Source organism: Sabethes cyaneus, chromosome 3 (assembly GCF_943734655.1).
Source record: "Sabethes cyaneus chromosome 3, idSabCyanKW18_F2, whole genome shotgun sequence".
Lineage (NCBI taxonomy): Eukaryota > Metazoa > Arthropoda > Insecta > Diptera > Culicidae > Sabethes > Sabethes cyaneus.
Genome location: NC_071355.1, coordinates 91,333,729 through 91,357,771, shown reverse-complemented (window position 1 = coordinate 91,357,771; position 24,043 = coordinate 91,333,729). Strand labels below are relative to the sequence as shown.

The 24,043-nt window shown below is 39.8% G+C and overlaps 3 protein-coding genes across 8 annotated transcripts in view; 1 reads left to right on the top strand and 2 right to left on the bottom strand.

The window, feature by feature from the left end:
* LOC128741252 (flotillin-2) overlaps positions 1-24,043 on the top strand; it is a 366,737-nt gene that overhangs the window by 124,686 nt on the left and 218,008 nt on the right. The gene's annotated exons all lie outside the window — the stretch shown is intronic.
* On the bottom strand, positions 16,617-18,544 carry LOC128741251 (glucose dehydrogenase [FAD, quinone]-like). Its single transcript, XM_053836923.1, has 2 exons — positions 18,389-18,544; positions 16,617-18,323 (listed from the first exon to the last, which is right to left on the bottom strand). The coding sequence occupies exons 1-2, from the start codon at positions 18,542-18,544 to the stop codon at positions 16,617-16,619; spliced, it is 1,863 nt and encodes a 620-aa protein (XP_053692898.1).
* LOC128741254 (uncharacterized) lies at positions 18,729-19,118 on the bottom strand. The gene has a single exon (XM_053836931.1). The coding sequence runs from the start codon at positions 19,116-19,118 to the stop codon at positions 18,729-18,731; it is 390 nt and encodes a 129-aa protein (XP_053692906.1).

Here is a 24,043-nt window from a genome sequence, read left to right as displayed (position 1 = left end):
AGAATCGCATTGTCAACATTTAGCAATCACCTGAACGAAGCAGCTTTGCTATGGATCATCCATGAATTACGGTTGAATCTTGATAATAACCGTAGTTAAATTGATTTTCTACGTGAGCAACAACGAATAATTATAAAGCAGCATGACATACCAGGGACCATGGATGATCTTTTTGGTGCAGTCGTCACCATCGCCGCGGCCGGCCGGCTGGCTGGGAGGTTGGTCGCTGTACTTGCAGTGTACGTACGTAACCTTTCCAGACTGGCTGGAGGTAAATCAGTCGCAGCGAGTGGCACACTTTCCTCGAAAAACGCAAACACCGGCTGCCACGACTTTTCGCGGTTGCACGATGACGACGTGCACGTTGGCAGGCGCGTAGCGGAGGCTTAGCCATGTTACATCATAACCTGCATGAATCTGCGCACGGCATAAATTGTATATTAGCAGTTTTTAAGCTCTCTCTCTCTGTCTCCACTCCCTATCTCACTTACCATCCGGCGCACAATTACCCACGGCACATGAATACAATCATCGTCGTTGTCATCATCCTAATCAGGCAGGCCGATGTAATCTATATTAATGGAGTAGATATTTTAGCATTATTAACGCAAGGTTTCAGCTCGTCCTATTAATTCCTTTGGTAAGGTGAATTTGGTTGTACTTTTGAAAATTCAAAAAATTTGAACAGTTTTACATCGAATGAAATTACTACCACCCAGGGATGACTCGATCGCTTTGACTCAATTTTATATTATTTGTACCGTCGCACCTAGCAAAGCTTTAAAAAGTTATTTATGAGACATTGTAGAACTACCTATTATATACAGTATTGCTAAACAAAGTTTAGCTCTTTCTTTTGTATTTACTATAATATAAAAATGGATTTCTGTCTGTCTGTCTGTCGGTATGTTCCTTATAGAATCGAAAATTATTGAACCGATCGGCGTGAAAATTCGCATGTAAGGGTTTTTGGGCCTGAGGAAGGTTCTTATGATGATTAGAGACCCCTCCCTCCACTAAGAGGGGGGGGGGGGCTCCCATTCGAATGAAACACAAATTTCTGAATAACTCGAGAACTAATCAGGCAAATGGAACAAAATTTGGCATGTGGGTATTTTTGGAGACAAAAATTTTTTTCGTGGTGCACTGAGACGCCTTCCCTCTTTAGGAGGAGAATAATGACCTCTCCCCCCTTTAGGAGGGGGGGGGGGTTCCCTAACAAATGAAATACAAATTTCCTCATAATTTGACATGTGGGTGTTTTTGGAGGAAATTTTTTTTTCTATGGTGAATTGAGACCCCTCCCCTCTTTAGGAGAAGAATTATGACCCCTCCCCACTTCAAGAGGGAGGGGGTCCTTATACAAATGAAATACAAATTTTCTCTTAACTCGAGAACTAATGAAGCAAATGGAACCAAATTTGGCATGTGAAGGTTTTTGGACGTAAGAATTTTTTCTACGATGATTCAGGACCCCTCTCCATTTTAGAAGGGGGGCTCCAATACAAATTTCTTCATAACTCGAGAACTAATCAAGCAGATGGAACCAAATTCGGCATGTGGTTGTTTTTAGAGGCAAGAATTTTTTCTGTGGTGAATTGAGACCCTTCACCTCTTTAGGAGAGGAATTATGACCCCTCCCCACATCAAGAGGGAGGGGGTCCTTATACAAATGAAATACAAATTTTCTCATAACTCGAGAACTAATGAAGCAAATGGAACCAAATGTGGCATGTGGGTGTATTTGGTGACAATTTTTTTTCTATGGTGAATTATGACCCTTTCCCCTATAAGAGGAGGGCTCCCATACAATTGAAATACAAACTTCTTTATAACTAGAGAACTAATCTAGCAAATGGAACCAAATTTGGCATGTGGGGGATTTTGTAGGAAGGTTTTTTTATGATGGTTTAAGACCCCTCACCCCTGTGGTAGGGGAATAAGGACTGAAATAGGACAAAACAGACATTTTTGCGTAACTCAAAAACTAATCGAACTCGAGAAATTTTAGACTCTTCCATAAAACATAACAGATAATAACAAGACCACCAAAAACTATCTGCAGCCCCCTGCAGAAATCACCTCTGTCTAGGTTTATTTGTATTCCTAGGTTTACTGACCTCTATTACTTTCCTTCAGTTAAGTCCGAACGAGCGACAACCAGTAGAGAGAGGATCACCCCGAAGATCGAACCAGTACTTTCCACGAAAAGGTTTTCCGTGAAATGGTACATTCCGCGTAAGGTGTTTTGCGAAATGGTATTCGGCGAAATGTTATAATCACGACGAATATTTAAGTGCTATCCGCTTTATTTTATCTGGCTAAGTAACGGGGGGATTGTTTTCTACTTTACTGTGAGGAAAAATTGAATTTGTAAATTAAACTACCCATGCTTTCATAGTGATGTAACTGCCAAAATGAGCTATCTAAGGTTGAGCTCCTCAGAAACTTGCTAAACTCGAGATTTTGACAGATTCACGATTTATGTACAACACATTTTAATTTGTTACAATACGAAGTTTGTCGAATCAGCTAGTTTACTATAATGCGGATACTCCGTTGCTAGCAAAGTGAACGTTCATTTTCAATGCTCTCGGTGGATTCTTATCATGATGTTGAAGATACAAGTATTACACTAAAATTACGTTTGCGGGTTGGAAACTTTAACACGCAATATAAAACAGATATTTTTAAATTAATCAACATTATAAATTTGGTTTATCAAAATTCAGTCTTGAGTTTATTTCTGTACGGCGGGAGCCCTCAAACTTTGCCCTTTTTGCTATTGAATAATTTATGCTACTTTCGAAGAAAGTTTTTTTTTTTTTTGTTTTAACTTATCCCACGCTTTGATTATTTATCTTACTTTTTCATTAGTGGATTATGCCCAATCTGTTTGTTGTGGTAAACTGAACTAGTAAATAATTCAACGACGTGCACATTTCACGGTCTGCAACCGATGCGTTACGCAGATGGCTCGTTGCGAAATCCGCCAAAGATTGGACGTACAGTAAAAATCCTGACATAAAATGACACTGCGGCTGGGATGGTCGGTGCGGAATTTACTTGATTTACTTACTTTCCGGCATTTGCTTTTCTTAGAGGTTTGTCAAACCAGGCAGCGCAGGCTATGCGCAAAAGCGAACCATTATAGTTGTATGATGAGCCTCGTTGCCGATTATGAAACGTAACCAATGCCATGTCCACCGCGTCCAAGGTAGTTTCTTGCTGCTGCGTTCAGCAACAAAGGATTAGTGAAATATGCGCATGTAATTTCACGAAAATCGACACCGCGTTGTTACGTATAGTGCAGCTGCTCTATCTCGTATGTTACTGTGGGGACTTGTCAGTCATCTGTAGGCTACCGTTACATCTCTCCACTAAAATGGTTTTGAAGCGTGACCTTTACCGGAAGAGTATTTTTCTTTTTTTTGAACCAGCTAGATGAATATGAATGGGCTGATGGGCTGTAATACATACCACTTATTTGGTTAAAATGTAAAATCGTTTATTAGCTGTATCTATTTAGTACTGTCTGCATTTCTTTTAGAAATAATTAGATTTGCACTGCTGGTCACTATGAGAAATTAATAAATCAATTTGTAACGAAATACTTTAAAACTGAAGTGTAAAGTTTTAAATGAATAAAAAAAATTGTAAAGATAAAATCTCATATTTTTACATGACATGTAAAAATATTGAGAATTTTTTGAAATTTGTAAAACATTTAATATTCTTAAAATTGTTAAAGCTTTAAAATTTGTTAATGTTTGTAAGATTGTCATCAAATAAAAAGAAATTCTTAATATGTACCTATACAAAACATTATTAGGGTATAAAATGGGGAAAGCCTCAAATATAGCTCTGGCCCTCTCAAGCCCCTACCTAGCCCTCTTTGCAGATCTAAATTAAACGATGACGATTGATTGCCATACCTGGAAATGCTTCATGTACATACTGGAGTAGCTAAGCCCGGAGGTGCGAACTTGGGTGCCTGTTCGCCAGGTGAGGGGCGGCTCTAACAGGGTCTGTCTCGGCGCGAGCGGCTGAATATGAAATGGTGTATCCCGCAAGCTATACCTAAGGCTGTGAACCATTTCGCGAAATTTTTAACTTTTTAGTTAAAATTTGACAGTTGAATAGTTATTCAACTGCTCTGAAGCATGGTTATTTTTGACAGTTCGGTGGTTATTCTGAGAGCCAGAGTGAGCCAGGTGAGGAAGAGAGCTTCGATGTGTTTCATTGATTTTTCCTTGGATTTTTTACGAATGTTTGGATGCTTATCGTATAACGAATTTGTTTATCCAACCGGAGTTGAAATGAGATGAATTTTATCTATCAAATAGGAGCAAATGAGCATCAAAAATTCATCCAATTCCAACCCGGACTGAATAAACAAATTCGCTATTACAGAAATATATTTTCATCCTCACCTCAATATGCTCTCATTGAGCAAAACAACTATCAATCTGTCGAATATGAAATGGTTCGCATTCTGAACTGATTTTAACCACTCGAAGAGAAATAACTATCGAACTGTCAAATTTTAACTAAAAAGTTAAAAATTTCGCGAAATGGTTCACAGTCTAAGAGCCATCAGCGGAATGTAGGTACCGCGATCCTGGTATGGTAGTATACCGAAACTCTTTATGTCACGAACAAGGAATATGTATAGAAATACGGAATGGATCAATCGGTATAGCACACGGCAAAGAACAAAGAAACGATTAGTGAATAACGATTGGAAACTTGGTACCTGGAATGTCCGCACTCTCCACGAACTGGCACGGGCTGGCTTGCTTACTCAAGAGCTACATCGACTCGGCGTGGAGTTCGTTACCGTTCAGGAAGTCGGTGGTCAATTTTGGGAAAAGGGAGTTTCGTGCAGTAGACCCTATTAGGAACTTCTTTCAAGTACCATAGCTACTACAGCGGCGGTAGTAAGGCAGAACGCATCCATTATCGGAGATGCAAAAGTGCAGATCGGCTGGGAAGAATTCGTTCTGTCATTGGAAAACATAGCCTTCATTTGTTGACCAATGATAATGGTATGAGGCTCATAGATTTCAGCAGCCACTTTTCACGTCTGAATACTCTAGGAGCCAGATGGAAGGAGCACTTCCGGACGCTGTTGGATGGAGAGGTAAACACGGGGATCCGCAGAACAGGATAAGAATTATGAGCGATAGCCTAGCTATGGAGCCACCAACATAAGAGAAGGTTAAGCAGGCAACGTTGGTACTTTTCTGCTGAACTTCTAATTGTCCTGCTAAACTAATAATTGTCAGTATCTGGGCGGAATTGCATATCCCGAAGTAGTGGTAGAAAGGCTTCATTTGTCCTATTTTTAAAAAATAACACTAACTCGACTCCAAAAATCATCGAGATATTACATGGCTCCATTCTACCAATAGGGTACTGTCTCGTATCCTATTCTGTAGACTGAAGCCGTTTGTGAAGTTCTCCGACGGCGAGTACCAAACTGATTTTCGTCAGGGTCGGATCAGATGTTTACTCTGCGTCAGTTACTAGGCAAGTTTCGGGAGTACAGACTGCAGACTCATCATCTATTTGTGGAGTTTGAAGCGGTGTACGATTTAATTAAGCGAAATGAGCTGTAGCAGATAATGTTAGAACATGGCTTTCCGACAAAACTAGTTACGCTGTTTAGTGCGACACTGGATGAGTCAAAATCATGCGTCAGTACCATTGAACTATCAAGCTACGAACAGCGTCGCAGACTAATTAACCTGGACTCTCTGTAAACACGTCGGGATGCCGTCGGGAATCAAAGCTGTCTTTATACCAGATGTTTTGACGTCCTGCATCGACTGCCCTTGGATATTAGAGAGAATAGGCATCTCAGTTTGGCCTCGCTTAACACGGCACAATTTATTCTTACGTATAGGTATAACTGGCTTACAACGTAATTTTAACCGTTTCGTGTTTTGACTTTGGCATCAACCGCAACGTGCTGAAATCTCGCTTAACTAGTAGTTTTGACGTAGGACTACGTCTTACGGCAAGTTTTGAGATAGGGTGTCATTCCAAAAAATCGAAAAATGCGAGCGTCACGAAAAATGAAAGGTTTTGAGCGCTAATAGCTCAGCAGTTTTCCGATCGATTTTCAATATTCTTACACCAATCGATCGGAAAATCTTCTAAGAATTGACCCAAATGAAGAAAAGTATGGATTCTTGATGTTGAACTATTGAAAAATTGAAAATAATGAACCTTTGTTTTACCAGAATTCTCGCTTCGTGATTGGTTGGAAGATTCTTTACGATGATCTAAACCTATACCAATTTGATATCTGTGCTTGGGAAGTAAGCCAAAACAAGTGAGCAAGCTTCTTCATTTCAACAAGACTTCTTAACACCGCGGTTCAACCTAGACCATTTTGATGTCCTTGTTGGGAAGTACGCCAGAGAGAGAAACAAAACCCCCTCGTACCAACAGATTTCTTACGAACGCGATTAAACCTAGTCCAATTTGATGTCTGTGTTAGGGAAGTGTGACAGAAAAAATGACACAAGTTCGCTGTCCCAACAGATCGCAAATTCTTTACTGCGAGACGATTAAACCTAGGCGAACTTGATATCTGTGTTGGGAAAATGTGCTACAGCTGTACTGTTCGATTATAATACGACTCTGTATGAATACGCATGCTTGCCGTTTCATTAGAAGTGTAGTGAAAAGATGTGCTGTTGATAAAATAGGATTGAATTAGTAAAATCCCTTCAACGTGGGAAACCATGGATAATAAAAACAATCTTTAATTTCAGTAAGGTAGCAAGAAAGCAATAGTTTGTGTTCTTGATTTTGTTAAATTGTTTTCAAATGCACAATCTTTTGAGAATTGAACGTATGCAATGTTACTACTTTGATAAATGTTACATACAACGCATGTAGCATGTATATATGTTGCATATAGCATGTATACATGAAGAATCGAATGATTACAAGCATAAATACATGCCACTATCACTACAAAGAGACTTACGTAGTCCTGCGTCACCTATATATGCGGTCGTGTCTTGTACACAACCCCTCTGATTTTTTATTAGTCATTAGGATCAAGAAATCTGTTAACTTTGTTAAGAAATAAACAAATAAACAAGGGGATGCACTCTCTCACCCGCTATTCAACATTGCCTTGGAAGATGCAATATGAAGAGCAAACGTGGAAAAGAACGGGACTATCATCACGAAATCTCACAATCTTGTTGGTTTTGTGGATGACGTCGACATCATCACAATCTACCGTAGAGCAGTGGAAGAGACTTCTAGAGCTATTGACATCGCCAAAACGAAGTAAATGATTGCCTGCAGGGAATGTGGGAGTTCAAAAGGTGTTGGTGCCGAGGTGGTGCTGGATGGGGAACGATGTGAAGTAGTGGAGTTGTAGCCATTTATTCAAGACAGCGTTTATTCGGAAATTGTTCGAATACTAATGATCTATTTTAAAGTTAATGTCATGCTTATATAAACTAATCCTCTACCCTATGCCTACTATATCTGCAGAGTATATCTTACTGTACTCGTAAGGCTGGGAATGTGACCGGCATGCCCGATGAAAGTGTAGTCAAAACTATTTTTAACAGAGAACCAGGAACCAGAATTCGGGACAGACCCCGTACCCGAACGATACACATTCAGCTGTTCAGGTGTTCCACGGGAGTGTAGAACGACAACCTGGGACCGACAGTACTGGGGGACCATGATTCGTTCAGCGCAGGATCGACAACGGACCGTTGCCACTAAAATATTAAAATGAAATCTAAACAAATTTCAACATTTCAACATTCAAAATTTCAAACTTCTAATTTGTGGTTTTTCCAAACTGGTCGTTACTATTAGAAGTTTATTTTTTTTATCTCGAATTTGATAGTAAAATAATCAAAAAACATCAAAATTTTTAATTTTTGTTTTAATTTTTAAATTTTTATTAATTTGTAAAAAATTTGAATTTTTGCATTGATTTTTATAATGACGTCAGGCATTTAATTAATTTTTTATAACAGTAGTTTTTGCAATCGACGGTGAGCGAAGAATGGTACATATACTTAATAAGGGTTGCTTCAATGACTTTCCCTTACCTAATTTAGCGCTCTTTCCCATTCACGTCTTGTCGCACTCTGTTTAGTAACATGAACACCTTTGTTTCATTACTTTCTTCTGGAGTCCCCACCGTCGACTGTAAAGACTACCATTATAAAAGATTGAAATTTTGTTGTGAAATTTTTGAATAAAATACTGTTGACACTTGTGGCACGTTGAACAAAATTTTTAACTTATACCTATTGATATCTTTACCTTACATGTTACGTTGTCCTAAAACACATACTTTAATAGACGCTGTTTTATTCTCTTTCAGGTATGGATGATAGCCTATTTTGCTGAAATGCGAAAAGAAAAAAGGTAACCATAGAGTAATAGCTAATTTGATGATGTCTTCAGAAGGTGATCTATACTTAGTATTTTCAGAATAATATGATATTGAAACTAAAGGGTGTCCCACATCAAATTTCATCACGGAAAAAACGCTGTAGAAAATTAGCTAGTTGACCGATTCTTTTCAAACTTTCAGATAATAAAGTATAACCCATTAGTAAGCTTTTGGCATATTTATTTCATTCAACTTCAATACCATAACCGTATGCTTCACCTTACGCTTAACTCCACTCTTAAGGCTCTGTACAACATCTGGTTGTAGCTTCTTCTGTACGGGAACCCACTTTTTCTTCATGTCTTCCTCAGATTTGACTTTCTTGGAATGCTTCCGCAGTGCCTGCTTCATAATAGTCCACAATTTCTCAAAGGACCTTAGTTCCGGCGCGTTGGGGGGCGAAAATGACCCGTTAGCGTTGCCTTCAAGCCACTTTAGGCCATCCGTTGAATAGTGGCACGGAACTAGTTGCGGAAAAAAGATCGTAAAGTCTTCGTGTTGCTTCACCAGAGAAAGCAGACGCTTCTGTAGACACTCTTTGAGGTAGATCTGCCCGTTTGCAGTCGTCCCGGTAGTCACGAACGGCACACTCCGTTTACCACATGAGCAGATAGCTTGCCAAGTCATGTATTTCTGGGCAAACTTTGAACATCAAACTTGTAATGGGTGGTGAAGAGCAGTAGCCCCGGAAGCTGCCGGAAGTCCGCCTTTAGATCTTCACAGTATCTGAAATACTTAAAACATTGAAGTTTCTTGAATAATTGTAAATGAAATAAATTATAGCTTTAATAGAATAATAACCAAAACCGATAACAATCCAGCTTCTGTCGAAGCCATTATCTACCATGTGTAGCCAATCGCAATCCACATGGCTTTCAAACTGCAACTACGGAATTTAATCAGCAATCCAAGATCACTTATCCGCCTTTATTTCCTATGAATGGCGAACTATACGTTTGTATCTAGCTACAGGGAATAACGTTGTGTGCAATTAAAACAAATACTACGTTTGTTATGTATCATTACGTAAAATACCGTTACGTTGTTAACGACAAAATTGTTAATAACCATTAAAACCGTTAAATATTACTTTCAATAGTTTTATTCTAACATTATATCGCCTGTCGGTCGCTCAGTTGTCACTCTCTAGGTAGTTCGTTCGCTTTTGGGATGGTCAATACAAATTGTGTGCACTTTTAAGTAAACATTGCCGTCCGTTCACGTTGTTGGTGCGGTATAGCATTTACGCACAAGCCTCCGCGCAAGTTCTCCGCCAACCGGCGTCTATTCAAAGCTAAACGATGTTAAGCGTACATTTACGCTCTTTGCACTAATGGTCGAATCGATCGTAATCTGTGGGCGAGTTTCGAATCGTCAGGTACGGGCGCGCCGCAGCCACCGTTATGCTTCGAGCGTAGAAGGCGAAAAAAGTTGCACTGTTACGTGTTCAAACTAAATTATCTAATATGGCTACTTCTAGTCTATATAGTATGTCTATGCAGAAGCTAGCACCGCTAGCACCGACCGGGGCAGTCTAACATGTCACATCTAGACCGATTACGAGATCACATTCCAGGCGCTGTATCAAGTATCGCCATAACTTCTATTTTGATCTCCGCTGGTTACACTTGGTACTTCTGAGGCAGCAGTCAGGCGGTAGTTCTTGCGGTTTTTCAAGTGTTATTGACCTGCTTCAGAACAAATCACACCTGGCACACGACGAGTACAGCTGGTACCGTACCTGTCTAGGCGAGTAGTTGAGGTTCAGGGTGGAGGTTAAATAGTATTTATTCAGTCGGCATGAATGAATTTTTCCCCAGTCAGTGAGTACAGCCACGCGATTTTAGCACTCGATGAATGTAAATAGAGGTTTGTGTGTGCATTACTTGCTGCGTACGAAGTTAATGAGCCATGCTGTTGTAGCGTAAATTCTAATCAATGCGATATATATATATATATATATTGGTATTTCGACACGATTTTAGCGTTTTATTATTCTTACACAAATCTACTCGTCGTAAACATTTTACGATAGGTTTAATTTTTGTTCTTGAGTTATGACCGAAAAATTAACAAGCCTAACGACCGTGCATGATCAGTCATTAGTTTTTCGGCTATTACTCATGAACGAAAATAACACCAACGTGAAGTTTTTACCACCTATAGGAATTGGCGAACAAGAAAAACAAGTGAAGGTTACATCCGTGAGGTTACACAAGGTGGTCTAAATTCAAATCGTATGTAACTCGAAAGAATATTGTGATTTTACATACGAAAGTCAATAAATTTATTTGCCTTCCGTTTTCAAATCTTGGTCATCATAGAGAAGAGTTTTAAATAGCAACATTGAGCAACGAGAGAACTATGTTGAATTGTTTTTGAACACATTTGAAATTTAGTGTTGTTTCACTCTAATTTTTAAATTAAACGCCTTATGCCAACATAATATCCTGAGAACTATCAGGCGGCTCGATCACTTTTAAGGAATTGCTCGAGCGCATCCTAATTGGAAACGTTCTTATTCATCTAAGTCGGAAGAAAGTAAAAAAAACCTATGCTTTGCAAGCGTCGGTAGGCTCCGCTATGAAGGTTGTATGGAATTGTTAGTTAGTTTTATCCGTTTGTTTCATGTAAAAAGAAATGCTTACACTGGTTAAAGTGTAACTCCGACAATATATTCCGCAGATGGTAGGAATAGGGCACAAACTCTCACAACACCTGCCACTAAAGTAAGAAATAGATCCATATCCATATACCCCGAGCACGTAGCCCGCCACCCATAGAGTTTCCACCCAAAACTACTAGGGGAAAACCCAGGCTGAAAGCTGGACACCGTTCTCAGACGATCGCAGCCTGAAGGTGGCAAAATATGACGATCGGGATTGTTTATGTACCGGACGAGGACAATGTTCTTTTGGCTAAGGAAAACAACCTGCAGGGAATGAAAAGATCTTGGTGATACACAGCAAGCTCAAAGCAAAGCAAAGCCTAGGTGCTATAACATTCCATTATCGAAACTTGACCTTCTGTTTTTTTTTATACGACAGACTTCGACCTTGTGCCAGCTGTTAGAGTGCAGGACAATTGCAGGGCCAATTGCTACGATCCTATTGACTCTAACAGCCTCTCCCAGTCGGGATTCGAACATATGACGACTGGCTTATTAGGCCAGCATCATACCTCGAGGCCAACTGGAAGCTCACTTGTGCATATTATTCCGGTCGAAACAGTCGACAATAAACGTTAAGTATGTGAAGAACAAGTAATACAAACAACAAATAACAAATAACACTGTCCATTCGACGCTGAACTTAGCGACAAGGGCCGTAATGGTGCGGTGGTTGTATTAATGGACTGTATTATATTAGAGAAGCGGAAATGACTGGCTTGTGAACTAGATTCTGGAGGAGGAAGGAAGCTGTACATAATGGTACAGGGCCCCACCGGAAAAAGTAGAAAGGTTAGATAGTATATAACAAAGTGGGAGTAGTAATACCAGAAGTTGTAGTGAATGATAAATAAAACTGTGAACTCATTGTAAATCCAATCGCGAGTTTTCCATTACCCATCGCGAGCATTTCCCTTTACCCGCGAAAACAAGGATAGGCAGGCCGATCCCAAGGCATTGGTTCAGGGGTCCATACTTAATCGTGACTTACAGCATTGTTTAACATAGAGAGTATAATAGAAATTTATAAAGAAATATCATGCACTGTCAAGAATTAACGAATCAACTAATTACATGTAAGCACGATTTTACTTTCCAGGTCCGCTAGAATAACATTACCTGAGCAAGGTTTGACAATAAAAAAATTTCAAAATTATTACATATTCTGCTGATGAAATCAACTAGAAATCCCGTTTTGTTATCGATGCCTATGATGTAGGTATCAGAATTTACTTTCATTTCCATTAAAAGAGTGTGCGTTTATATATTCTATTTCTATTTATAATATAAATATTCCTACACTATTTAAATTAAGCTACTTTCAAATGAAATATTTTCTAGTAAGAGGGTCAATTAATATTATATGATGATGATGACTATTTAGTAGAATGAAATCTAATTCAGCTTTCCCATTAATATTGTATGACAGCAATATTAGTATTCCGTTTGATATTTTTGATGGCAGAAGCAGTATTCAACTTTATTCCACTTTCTTCGCATTTCATAACGTATCTTTCAAACCAGCAGTTCAATCATAAAATGGAAGTGAACGGTTTGAAAGGCTCCCCTTTTAGTTACAATCAATTTCGTTCAAATATAATAAAAGTTTTTGCTCTGATATAACGTAACGAAAATAAAAATAAAGTTGCTTTATATCGAGTTATTACTGTACCAAGAATAAAAAGATATTAATGGTGATAAATTATGAAAATGGCTTCTCCAAAATTACGAAGTAAGAAATCTATTATAACAAGGCGTTAGTTGAAATAGTCGTGCAGCTTATTTAGTAAACGACAAGCACAGGCATGCAAAAGCAAACGCTTAACAAAGCTTATTCAGTCAGAAACTGAGCTTTTTACCTTGTATGTAGCAGCTATAAAACGTCTACTTTCAGGAGTATTACGAACGCACTATGCCATCTTTCGTTAAGCATGCAAGGCGGCAAAGTATTATTGTCATAACCCGGTCATGGTCAAGAAGGTACATAGGGATACCTGAGGCAAAATGCAGCCCCTGGTTTTCAAGCTAGAAAACATTTTAAAAACAAAACATAATCCTGCCACTTGAATCGATGATTGCTTTGGTTACTCTTCAATATGACAATTCTAACTAATAAGAAAACGCAATTAAAAACAAAAATAAGGATGTACGAAGGGATCAATCACATTCACGTTTCTCACGCCGAGCACCCAGGCTCAACCCCGCAGAAGTTACGAATGACTCACACTCAAAATAATTTTCACGTCGTAATTATGGAAAAGTTATGTGAATATTTTCCATTAAACTTTTCCGTACTATTTACGTGAATTTAACGTAGTTTGCATTAGTATGCATGCATTTACGAGGACACCAGATAGATGTTATTGTATTTTCCAATAATGTTCAACTGAAAGTCATGTAACTCCCTGTAGAGAAATTTACGTGATTTTTCGCCTGGAAAGGACGTGTGGATTATTTTGCGTGCAAGTTGTTAAAATGACTATAGGGGGAAGTCCCCCGGTACTGGACATCTAAGGATTTTAACATCTATAAAACCAACACTTAGTATAAGTTCAGTTTTTAAACACTGGAAGAGTAATTTAGAAGACTATTTTCCAATAAAAATAGGTTACACGAACTTGCATAACTAATGATCCATTTTAGAAGCCAAATGAAAAATCGATAAAAAGGATTGGATGTAGGGTAAGGAACGGATTGATTAGCTACTACTCGCTACTACTGAAAAGGATCACCAACTTGCTACTTTGAGCACGGATTACAGCATTTCTAAAAGCCAAGCACTCAATTTTTACATACCATATTGTAGTAGACATGTGAGCACTTGCGTCATTTGATGTCAAGGCTACAAGCTTATAACAGTTATACCAGTATAGATTTTCAATACATCAGTAAAATTCAGGAGTCCTGCGTTCGGGCTAATTAAAATTAGTGCCAGCGTCGCAATTTTTAATGTAAAACATTAGAAGCTTAACTTAATAATAATAGTCAGTTTCGGTGGTAACAGTGTGGAGTACTAAAGTAAACAAGAAAATTGGTCTGCTTATATCTCCTACTTCGTCAACTCATCGCTTGTAATAAAGTAAAACAATCAGTAATCCGCTTAGACTGCTTAAAATAGATTCCCTACCGTACTGCAACTTTGTGCTTCGCTTCGCTAAGGATTTTTAACTGCTCTATCATTATTAATTATGGCTCGACCTACACAATTCTGATAAAACATAAAGTGTCACTTTTTTCAACCAGAGGCCTTTTTTATGAAATTCGAGGCAAAATATATGCTCAGTTAACATGCTTTTTACTGTTTTTTTTAATGATACGCAATTACTTTTGAATATCCATTGTGCTGTCAGGGACTGCTGAACAACTGCAGTCAACATTGGAGGCTGTCAAATACGGTGTTTCGAAAAACTATGCTACTCGCATGCACGGAATCCCAAACAAAAACGCTCTGCCAGCAATACAGCATACAGCAATAGTACAGTTACAGCATTTGGTGCAGACCAGAAACGACACTGCCAGGTTACTAATTACAGTTGTTGAATCTATTGAATATAATAATGTATACAAAACATGCATGGGTGCATTTTTCGCCGGTAATTAATACTCAGTATTAAAGATTGGCATAGGCTTTTAGCCTCAACAAGGAAACAACGCAATTTTCTTAAACCCAGACACCCCCACAATCTGCCTTAAGACGGCATGGGCGTACAATTTTTTTTGAAAAAGATACTAAAGTAATCAACCTACGCTGGACCCCATAAATAACTGTATATAGTTTATACAGTGCGTATTCTGTTTTAGACATTTACAGCAAAATCAAATGGAAGTGTCTAAAATAAACCTCGCGTAACGCATTGTCCAAAACAGGTGGATCATTCTATGGTCTCTTCTCTTCAGAAAAGCTAAGGTTGTAACGGCGTCCTATGACCATATTCGGAGTCAACGGTTTATATATCAACGGTAAATTAAGGTTATTGTTGTTTCTTCAAAAAATGTATATTTAGATGTACATTCAAGAGTATTTTCTTTTAAACTTTCCAGCTAGATAAACAGATCGCAAGAAATCCTACAAAAATATCGTGTCGTTTATTTTGTGTGTACACTTGCACCATATATGATCGTCATACCCAAATTTTAGCTTATGACAGGAGTATAACTTGTACAAACAAGTATTTTGAAAAATAATCTCTCCCAAAATATAATGTGTAATGACTCTGGCAACGTTGAGTCTGTTTAACTGTTCTTCAACCTTCAAGTGTTCACACTATTTTTGCAATATGCTTTTAAATGCATTTATACAGCATTTAAAATTCAAGCATTTATGGTATCACTTAACATCCTAGTTTAATTTTTCTTCCTTAAGTCTTCTAAGATAAATCAACTTTTTTTTTACTTTTCAGCAGACAATTTATATGACAGTTGTAATTGGTCAACGAACCCCAATATGGATGCTACGGATTCTTATCCTGTTTGAGGGGTATATTCTTATGATCCCGCACTTCTTATTGCAAATGTTTCACACTACTCCCATGCAATTTTTTATTCAGCTAATAGCGAATTCATAAATTAACCTGGGTTCGTGCTAACTCGAACCCGAAATTTATGAACGATACGGGCAGTTTGACAGATCGACCCGTAAACCGTAATGCTAGACAGTTTTAACCTGCGCTTCAAACTGAATGCTGTCAGTTTAACCGAAATGCAATCTCGGTTAATTTATGAACGCTTTGACAGCACTTCGATTAAAACTGAGTGCTAATCGACCTGAGCCAGGTTAATTTATGAATTCGCTATAAGTAGTCATATACTGGCGACCCAGTATCTTTTGTTATTGATGGTCAGTCTACAGTTCTGCGTTAATTATAAGAACCAAAATATGGTTTCGGTGCTAGTAATTGTAATATTTTTTATACTAGATATTGGTTGGATGAAAATGATGTTGGAGATAAATAATTTCACAACTACCCGTTTGGCTGTGATACAAAATAAATGACCTTTATTTTATGTCTTACATTATGTATTCTCCTGTTGGTAACGATTGAATGTGCAATTTATTTACTACCTTAAGTACTGCACTCAGTAAGTCATTTTGCTGTACGCACTCTCAGATTTAGATATTCAGAACAAATCATTAACAGGTTTTATTAAATAGGATTGTTTGTCATTCCATCTTAGTCCTCCATAGTCCTACAGCATTTTTTAAAACAAAAATCTTCGCAACCTAAAATTTTAAGACAAATTTCCTATTGTTTTATAAATTCAGTATTAAGTACACCTCAAAATATCCTAATCCATAAGTGCTGACTAGCAGAATTTTTTTTAAACTACATTCTCTCGGCGTGTCTCTTTTATTTTCACTGCGGCAATCACCGGTTCGATTGTCTATCCTGGTTACACCTTTATATCACATTGTAAAATTTTCTAGTAAAGTACATAAATTCCAATGCAGACAAAAATTAGGCACAATTGAATTATCGTCACCGATTTCCATTTTCGTTATCACCAGCGACCCCAGTCTTGTTTAATCATGTCAGCTGCCTTTTCGGCGATCATGATCACTGGTGCGTTTGGATTGCCGCTGATGATCGTTGGCATAATGCTAGCATCTACCACTCTCAATCCGGACACTCCGTATACTCGCAATCGTGCATCAACCACTGCGCCAGGGTCCCAGCTTGGTCCCATTTTTGCAGTTCCCGTCGGATGGTAGATAGTGAAGGTGAACTGTTTGATGCAACATGCCCAATACTCATCGGACATGAACGGCAGATGTCGACAGCCAGGTAATGGGATCTTGTGCGGCCGTGACCCAAAGCGTTGGAATGCTTGAGTAGCGGACACGTTTACCGCTATTTTAATGCCCTCCACAAGAACTGCAACATCTTCTGGGTGGGCAAAATAATTCGGTTCAATTGCGGGCTGTACGAAGGGGTTTCGCGACTGGAGTCGTACCCAACCGGTACTTTTCGGTCGCAAAAGAAGAGGTAGAATCGTCCAGGTTTCGGCATTTTGTAGAGGTTTGTACACGGTGTTGTAGAAGCCGTCCCGTAAGTTGAGAATTTTTCGGATGTACTGCCCTCCATCCGAATTGACCGAGCTTGGTCCGAAATGAAATTGGATGTCCGGCCATTTTCCCGACGGATCCGCGTATTTGGTGTTGACGAAAGCTAAACCTTCTATTCCTGGGAATGTCATAGGACCCCTTTCGTTGAAGAGATATTCAAATGCTACTGGTATTGTCGTGAAACGAGATGTTTTCACAGTCACTGGTTCGTCTATCACGAATGTTAAGCCTCCTAAGCCAACGTGATCTTGCAAGTTGTCCCCGACGGGAAGATCCGACAAAACTGGAATGCCTAAGTCAGCAAGATGGTCTGCCGGGCCCACGCCACTCAACATCAGGATTTGTGGAGTGTTCAACGCTCCAGCTGATAGTATAATTTCCTTCTTGGCAAAAACCAGCTGCCTTTTGTTGTGGCGTGAGAATTCCACTCCATATGCTCTATTGTTTTTATCGAAAAGTATGCGCGTAACATGGGCATGCATGGCTACGTGTAAGTTCTTTCTTAACCGTACTGGACGTATGAATGCTTTCGATGTACTACAGCGACTACCACGTCGCATTGTTGCCTGCAGTAGCATGAATCCAGTTTGCTCCGCTCCATTGATGTCTCTGTATTCGTATCCCATCTCTTGGCCTGCCTGAACGAACGCTACGGATAATGGCGTTCTCCATGGTGCTTCCTGGACTGTCAGGTAGCCTCCCACTGCGTGATACGGTGATTGTGCCATATAGGGATTTCTGTTATCCTCGGATTTAAGAAAGTACGGTAGAACATTTTCGTAATCCCAACCAATATTTCCCTGTTCTAACCAACTGTCGTAGTCCTTCCGGTTACCTCTCACATACACCATCGCATTTAGCACACTTGAACCTCCCATTACTTTTCCTCTAGGCCAATTACACCGATCGCCTATCATCGCTTGACAATACCGACGGTCCCCTGAAGGTGTTGTTTGGTACTTCCAGTCGAACTCTGTCAACTGAAGATAGCCTGCTAGCGAAGGAACATCGGTCACCTCCGTTTCATCGCCTCCCGCTTCCAGCAGAAGAACGGACCAATCTGCCATTTCCGAAAGTCGTGAAGCCATAACTGCACCAGCCGAACCAGCACCAATGACCACGAAGTCATAGTAGCGTCGTATCTGGAAAATAAAAAAATTCGATTAGTACTGCGGTATTCGTTAGTAAAAACACGATCAAACATTACTGTTTCTTCGTCTATTGGTTTTGATTCCGGATCCACACTTTGGTATCTATAGTAATTGACTCCTACAGCTATAAGTGGTATGAGAGTGAGTAGTGCTATCGGTGTGTGCGTGATTCCTCCAGCTACTGCCGCTATGGAAGCGAGTCCAAGAGCCATTGCACAAGAGAACTAGTGTCGCAAGCCGGTCTTCCGATTTTGTTACCTTAACAGAATGTTTGTTGGAAGAGAGTTTGTAAAAGCTACGAGAAAATAGTTGTTCATGCGAAAGTGAGTGTTACTGCACACAGTATTCTAGGTAATAGTCTCGGCGTATGTGTAGGGTATGCTAAGCCGCTGACTGCTATATCCACACATCAAGATCCTGTTTGTTATTTTCCGAGAGGATTTTTGGCGTATAATTTCTTATGCCACCCGGTCTAACCTTCTGGAAGAGAAGCTTGGCGTTCCGGTCTTCTTCCTCTATGTCCAGATAGGACTTAATGTACAAATGTTCGTTCAAGTACTTGGTCTGGCGCTCAACGCTCTTGTACGAAGATGCCGCCGACGCGGACGATGCGGAGGAGGTTGTGGAAGCAGTGGAAAGGGAGCGGGATGGCGCAGCAGAAGATGTGGATCCCGTCGACGAAGCCAAAGATGTCGTGTGGCGGTGATGGTGATGATGGTGGTGGTGGTGATGGTGGTAGTCATGTGCGGAAGTACATCTGGAGGGCAGAGATTTCTCTTGGCCCATTTTATTGAAACTCTGAAATGATCAAAAGGAAACAAAGGAAAGTTTAAAAAGCTGGAATAATAAAATGAGCAAGTGAAAGTCCTGACAATTTAACAGAAAAATGTTTACGCTTGCCGCATGAATGAAACACGAAATGAGATAAAAATTTAGAAAAAAGTAAAGTAAACCTTTTGCTACAATGACAATAAAAGGTTGAAATTATTTTTCTAATACTCGATAGCTGTGATGCTAAATCAACGGCTCGAAATATATCTAGCGTTCTCTCTTAGATCTATGTAACCACAGTCGCTGAACTGTTTAAAAAAATTATGTGTGACAATAATTTTTTTAAACAGTTCAGCGACTGTGGTAACTTCCAATTTTAAAAAATTATGAAGATTATCTCAAAAAGCCATGTCGCGGTCTCCCAAGGAACATCGGAATAACTTCGAGACCAAGAGACATACGGCCACGATCTGTAGGAATTATGAATTTAAAAAAGATTTTCAGCATTAGTTCCCAAATTTGGTGAAAAATGCTGCAAAACAAAAAAGTTATGAATATTTCAGTGAATTTTGACTCACTATAGATGGTATAGAGACCTTAGAAAAAATAGTTATGTGTTCTATACATGGTAGTACATGTATAAAGAGCATTAAATATCTGTTGAAATGCATTACCCGTGGGTCCAACACGTTTAATTAAACATTTTCTCGCGACCATTAAAGAAATTAACCTTCAAATTCAACTGAAAGAAATCTGATTCACTTCCAAATTGGCTTTCATCTGCTTCACGAAACAGGTTTCAATTTATCTTGACGGACGTTTTATTGCTAGTAGCCTTGAATGGAAACGTATTGTAGTTAAATTATAGATCCCATAAGACATGGCAACGTACTTGAAATGACCGTCATTTAAGGAAATCATCGCCATCGGTTTCACTTGGCTGGTTAAGTTTCGACAATCAAAAAATCTGGTTGAATGTAAACCGATCTTTTATTTGTTTCGAAGCCTGGTATTAGTATATGTCGGGTACGGGAGGGTATTTTCAGCAGGCTTCTAAATTCAGCCTATTTGCCTTTTCTTTCGCCAATTGATATACATTGCCGACATGCAATTTTAATATGTTATAACTATTTTCTTAAGACTGTAAGTAATCTACTATTTTTTATTCAAAGAACGTCAAAACCACCAGTTCTTCCACTAGAGCTAGGCCATAGGCCGAAAAATAGATGCAATCACTTAATGGGCCGAAAATACCCTCCTGTGCCCTATATTCCAATAAAAAGCATCAGTTATACAGGATGATTATGGTTGCATTTCAGTGTTTTCAATCAGTGGGTAATCAATTGACATTTAAAAGGCATACATTATTCCTGTTCCTTTGATTATATCAGAGATGCCCATCGAAAGTGAGAAGGTAGGTAGGGAACTCGTCCTTACTAATTATCATGCTTCGTTGTGTACCCTTTACTACTGCCTCCTGGCGCTTTTTCTCCTCAGGGTCAACTCATTCGGCACTCGTGGCAATGCTTAGATAGTTTTACCAAGCTTTTTTTTCCTCTCCATCGCTTGGAAACCTTTTACTATCAAGACTGTCAACCGATTACCAGACACGTTAAAGTTGTCCTCCTTTGTTGGACGCTAAGCAGCTAAAAACCCGCAATCTGTCGAGAACTACGCGCGAATACTTGATGGGGCACTACGTTCTTCCGAGGAGTTAGGTGCTTCAACCCTCGAAGACGGTTAGGGTAGAATACGCTCGATCATCGGACAGGTCGCTACCGCGGTACTAGATAATAAGCCCGGAGTATACGAAATAATAAGTTTGATGGAGAACACAAATAAGCCAATTGCCATTAGAGAGGACTTGGCCAAATCCCACAAACAAGGAACCAGTTGACCACCATACTGCGGAGTAAAATGCGCTAGAAAGAGGAGAGAGATCATGCAGATTTAGAAGAACTGTCCCGTGCGCAACATGCGCAAATTTTACGAAAAGGTGAACCAAGCTCGTAAGGGTTACACACCGTGTAGTGCAAAGGAGGGAATTTGATCACAAACGAGCACGAGGGGATTGACAGGTGGAAACAGTTCTTCGATGAACACCTTAATGGCTAAATGTTCTTTGGGAAGAAAGGAAGGAAGCGGAACCGAACGTTATCCTAAGGATGTCCATGGAAGATAGTCATGTCCCAGCACCTGATCTCCAGGAAGTCAAATGAGAAATTGGGTTACTGAATGCTACACAAACTTTGCCGTGAAATGCAGACAACGGTTCTATACGGGGTTATTTCCAAGATTTGAGAAGAGAAGTTACCGGAAGCATGCCCCATCTTACAAAAAACATGACTTCATGGGGCTCGTGCCACTACAGACCAAATTTTTACCAACCAACAGATCTTGCAGAAATGTCGTCATGGGGACCACGTGCCCATGCATCACATCTTTATTGATTTCAAAGTAGCATACGATATAGTCGAGCAGCTATGGCAGATTATGCACGAACTAATGATGGTAAAAACTCAAAATCTAAAAACTCATCGAAAATCAAAATCAACTGTGAATAATGTCAACCTGTTCATATGCAGAAAAACTCACGCTTAAGTTTTTCTGTTTCCATAGCAAGGAGCACAAAACTCATACGTACTTATTCCCGCTTGATCACATTCTGCTTTGCTTCAACTGCAAATTCATACACATTCGTTGTTGAACTGCATAGACGTTCTCTCTCGCGATATGTCAGTTAGTGTGAGAAAATGAATCACTAAATAAATCGTAAAGTTAAATTAAAACACATATTTAATTGCATGTTTAACTAATTCTTATAAAGCTTTTTACTTTCTGGTTAAGAAAATATCGATTTCCGCGAAGGAAAAAAGTCAATTTCGCCATTCTGTTTGCCATCTTAATTCATGAATGCGTGCGGCATTTTTCGCTGCTGATGTTTTCTCTCATGATAGACACTCTTTCGCTCTCTGGTTCGTGAAAAATCTAGCTATGGAAGAAGTAAGCAAAATGCTTACAACTGAGTGAATTTGGTGCTTGTGATCTGGTTGAAATTTCGTGTTGCTGAAATCTCAATGAGCTTTTTGCTGCTATGAATTTCTCAGCACTTCCGGACGAACTGACGTGACTGATCTGAGCTATATTGGATCGAATGATGTGTTTCGTGCGCATCTCCGGAATATTCTCGAGTCCCTTCGAGATGCGGCGAGGGTTAAGACAGGGTGACGACCTATCCTGTGTGGTTTTCAACATCGCTCGCATCGCAACTCCTAGGCTTCGCAGATGACTGATGTCATAGCCAGAAGCTTTGTAGACTGAAAGCAGAGTCTAAAAGGATTGGGTTAAAAATAAATGGGTCGAAGACCAAATACTTGAAAGGAAGATGAATGACAAAAATACAACTGTCCGCGCCTTAAACGATTGGTATCCGTTGACAGCGGTGAACTAGAAGTGGCTGTTGAGTTCGAGCATTTGGGATCGCTGGTGACCGCGGGCAACAACATTAGTAAAGGGATCCAGCGGCGCATTTAAGTAGGAAATCGGGTCAACATCGCCTTTGGAATACGTAACGATCAAGAAGCATACGCCGTGTATGCAGCTGACAATGTACGAAAACCTCTACTAAACCAACAGTTCTTTACGGACTTGAAGCGGTGATGTTGCTCACGAGTCCTTGCCGTGTTCGAGCGGACGGTGTTGCGGGCGATATTTTGCGAAGTACAAACTGAAGACGAAGAGTGGTGGAGGCGCATAAATTACGCACTCTAGATGCATTGATTGGAGAGATTCCTGTCATACATCTGACGAATGTCGGTACACTACGATGAGCCGGACACGTCATAAGGATGTCAATGCGACGGCAATACGACGAAAACAGTTCTCTTCAATAATGTCGCCGGCACCAGGAACAGAGGGACCTCCCAACGTGCAAAATGATTCGACCAGGTCTAAGGCGGCTTGCGACTGTTGAGATGTCTGGATAATTGGCGACGGGTGACCCAAGATCAAGTTGAATGGAAACAGCAACTTGAAACAGCGGGAGCCGGTTCTTTGCTGATGACGACGACAATACTTGCAAAACAGTCATCTCGTATACTCGGAGTTTCTTCATCTAGCAACGCGATTGCCGCCTCATTGACGGCCGAGCGTATCCAGCCTCATCTGTTCTAGAGACTCAAAGCACCTGGCTCTACAGAATCATCCTCATCTAATAGGCGCGCGTGGTTTTCAACAACTTGCGGGTTGTCTAATTATTGAATGTTTAGCTGAGGAGATCGACCTTTTGCGATTGGCTTGAGCGCACATGTACTCCTGGAAATGATCCAAGTCATATTCCGTACCCTGTACCAGAACATGGTCGATTTGGCTCAGCGTTGGTCGATCAGGTGATCTCCGCGGCTTTCTGGTTATGTAGGAAAAGAAAGTGCTCTTGATCAGCAGGCCTCGGGAAGCTGATGCGTCGCTGGTCGCTATCGTTCATGTTGGTATGCAAGCTATGATGCCCGATCATCGGTCTATACAACGCTTTCCTGCTGACCTGGGCTTTCATAAGCCCTATGATGTTGATGATGTGGATGATGACACTGCATGCTGCCCATCATTATAACGCCTGTTCCCGGCTTGTAGTTCGCTCCATCATTTTATCAGAATTGGGCTACGCCACCGCTATGGGCTATGGATCCTTTACAGCTTATCTACTTATCTATATCTTCACAACCTTTGTAACAGATCTAATACAGTGCTACGATGATGAACTATCGGATTCTAACTATTCAAACAGCACTTTGTCGCCACTCAAGAAAGTCAGCAATCTGCAGTTGCAGGTATCAAGTATCCATTCCCTGTGCTTATTTCGTCGCTTTTATCCCTATAGCCTATAGAATGTTTCAAGTCGAATTTTTTTGGTATTAGTATTGTTAGAGTAGGTTACTTTACTA

Coding starts and splice junctions, on each gene's coding strand:
- LOC128741251 (XM_053836923.1), bottom strand. CDS start 18,544: ATGGCTCTTGGACTCGCTTCCATAGCGGCAGTAGCTGGAGGAATCACG. Junction 18,324..18,388: donor AACCAATAGACGAAGAAACA/GTAATGTTTGAT, acceptor TTTATTTTCCAG/ATACGACGCTACTATGACTT.
- LOC128741254 (XM_053836931.1), bottom strand. CDS start 19,118: ATGGGCCAAGAGAAATCTCTGCCCTCCAGATGTACTTCCGCACATGAC.